Source organism: Plasmodium reichenowi, chromosome 12 (assembly GCF_001601855.1).
Source record: "Plasmodium reichenowi strain SY57 chromosome 12, whole genome shotgun sequence".
NCBI classification, from domain to species: Eukaryota; Apicomplexa; class Aconoidasida; order Haemosporida; family Plasmodiidae; genus Plasmodium; species Plasmodium reichenowi.
Genome location: NC_033657.1, coordinates 125,656 through 126,108, shown reverse-complemented (window position 1 = coordinate 126,108; position 453 = coordinate 125,656). Strand labels below are relative to the sequence as shown.

Genomic DNA, 453 nt, shown 5'->3' with positions numbered 1-453 from the left:
CATGAATGTATATATATATATATAATTAATTATTTGTTCATTCCATAAACATATGACTTTCAATTTAAATAAATCGAAATATGTTCATTTTATTTTATTTATTATTTCCTCTTACCTATCTCCTGGTCCCATAATTGTTGCTTGCCAAAAAAATAAATCGTCACCAATAGGACCCGCTGAACAATTTGTAGGGGGATCTTTATTCAAATCTTGTAATTCCTATAAAATTATAAAAAAAAATATATATATATATATATATATATAAAGAAATATATATAAAATATATGTATAATAGAAATTATTTTATGCCTATATTTTAGGATATAACAATCTGTGTGTTTATTATGAGGACGATATTATATGTAACATTCCATCATACATATAAACATATAAACACATACACATATATATATATATATATATATATATATATAATTAAATCAATATTAATAT

General features: G+C 19.9%; 1 protein-coding gene across 1 annotated transcript; it reads right to left on the bottom strand.

Moving 5' to 3' along the window:
• Window positions 1–115: 115 nt before the first annotated feature.
• PRSY57_1203300 (ubiquitin-conjugating enzyme E2, putative) lies at window positions 116–219 on the bottom strand (the record flags this gene model as incomplete). Its single annotated transcript, XM_020115024.1, has 1 exon — window positions 116–219. A coding segment is annotated over one exon (104 nt), but the record flags the coding sequence as incomplete, so codon positions are not given.
• Window positions 220–453: the final 234 nt, after the last annotated feature.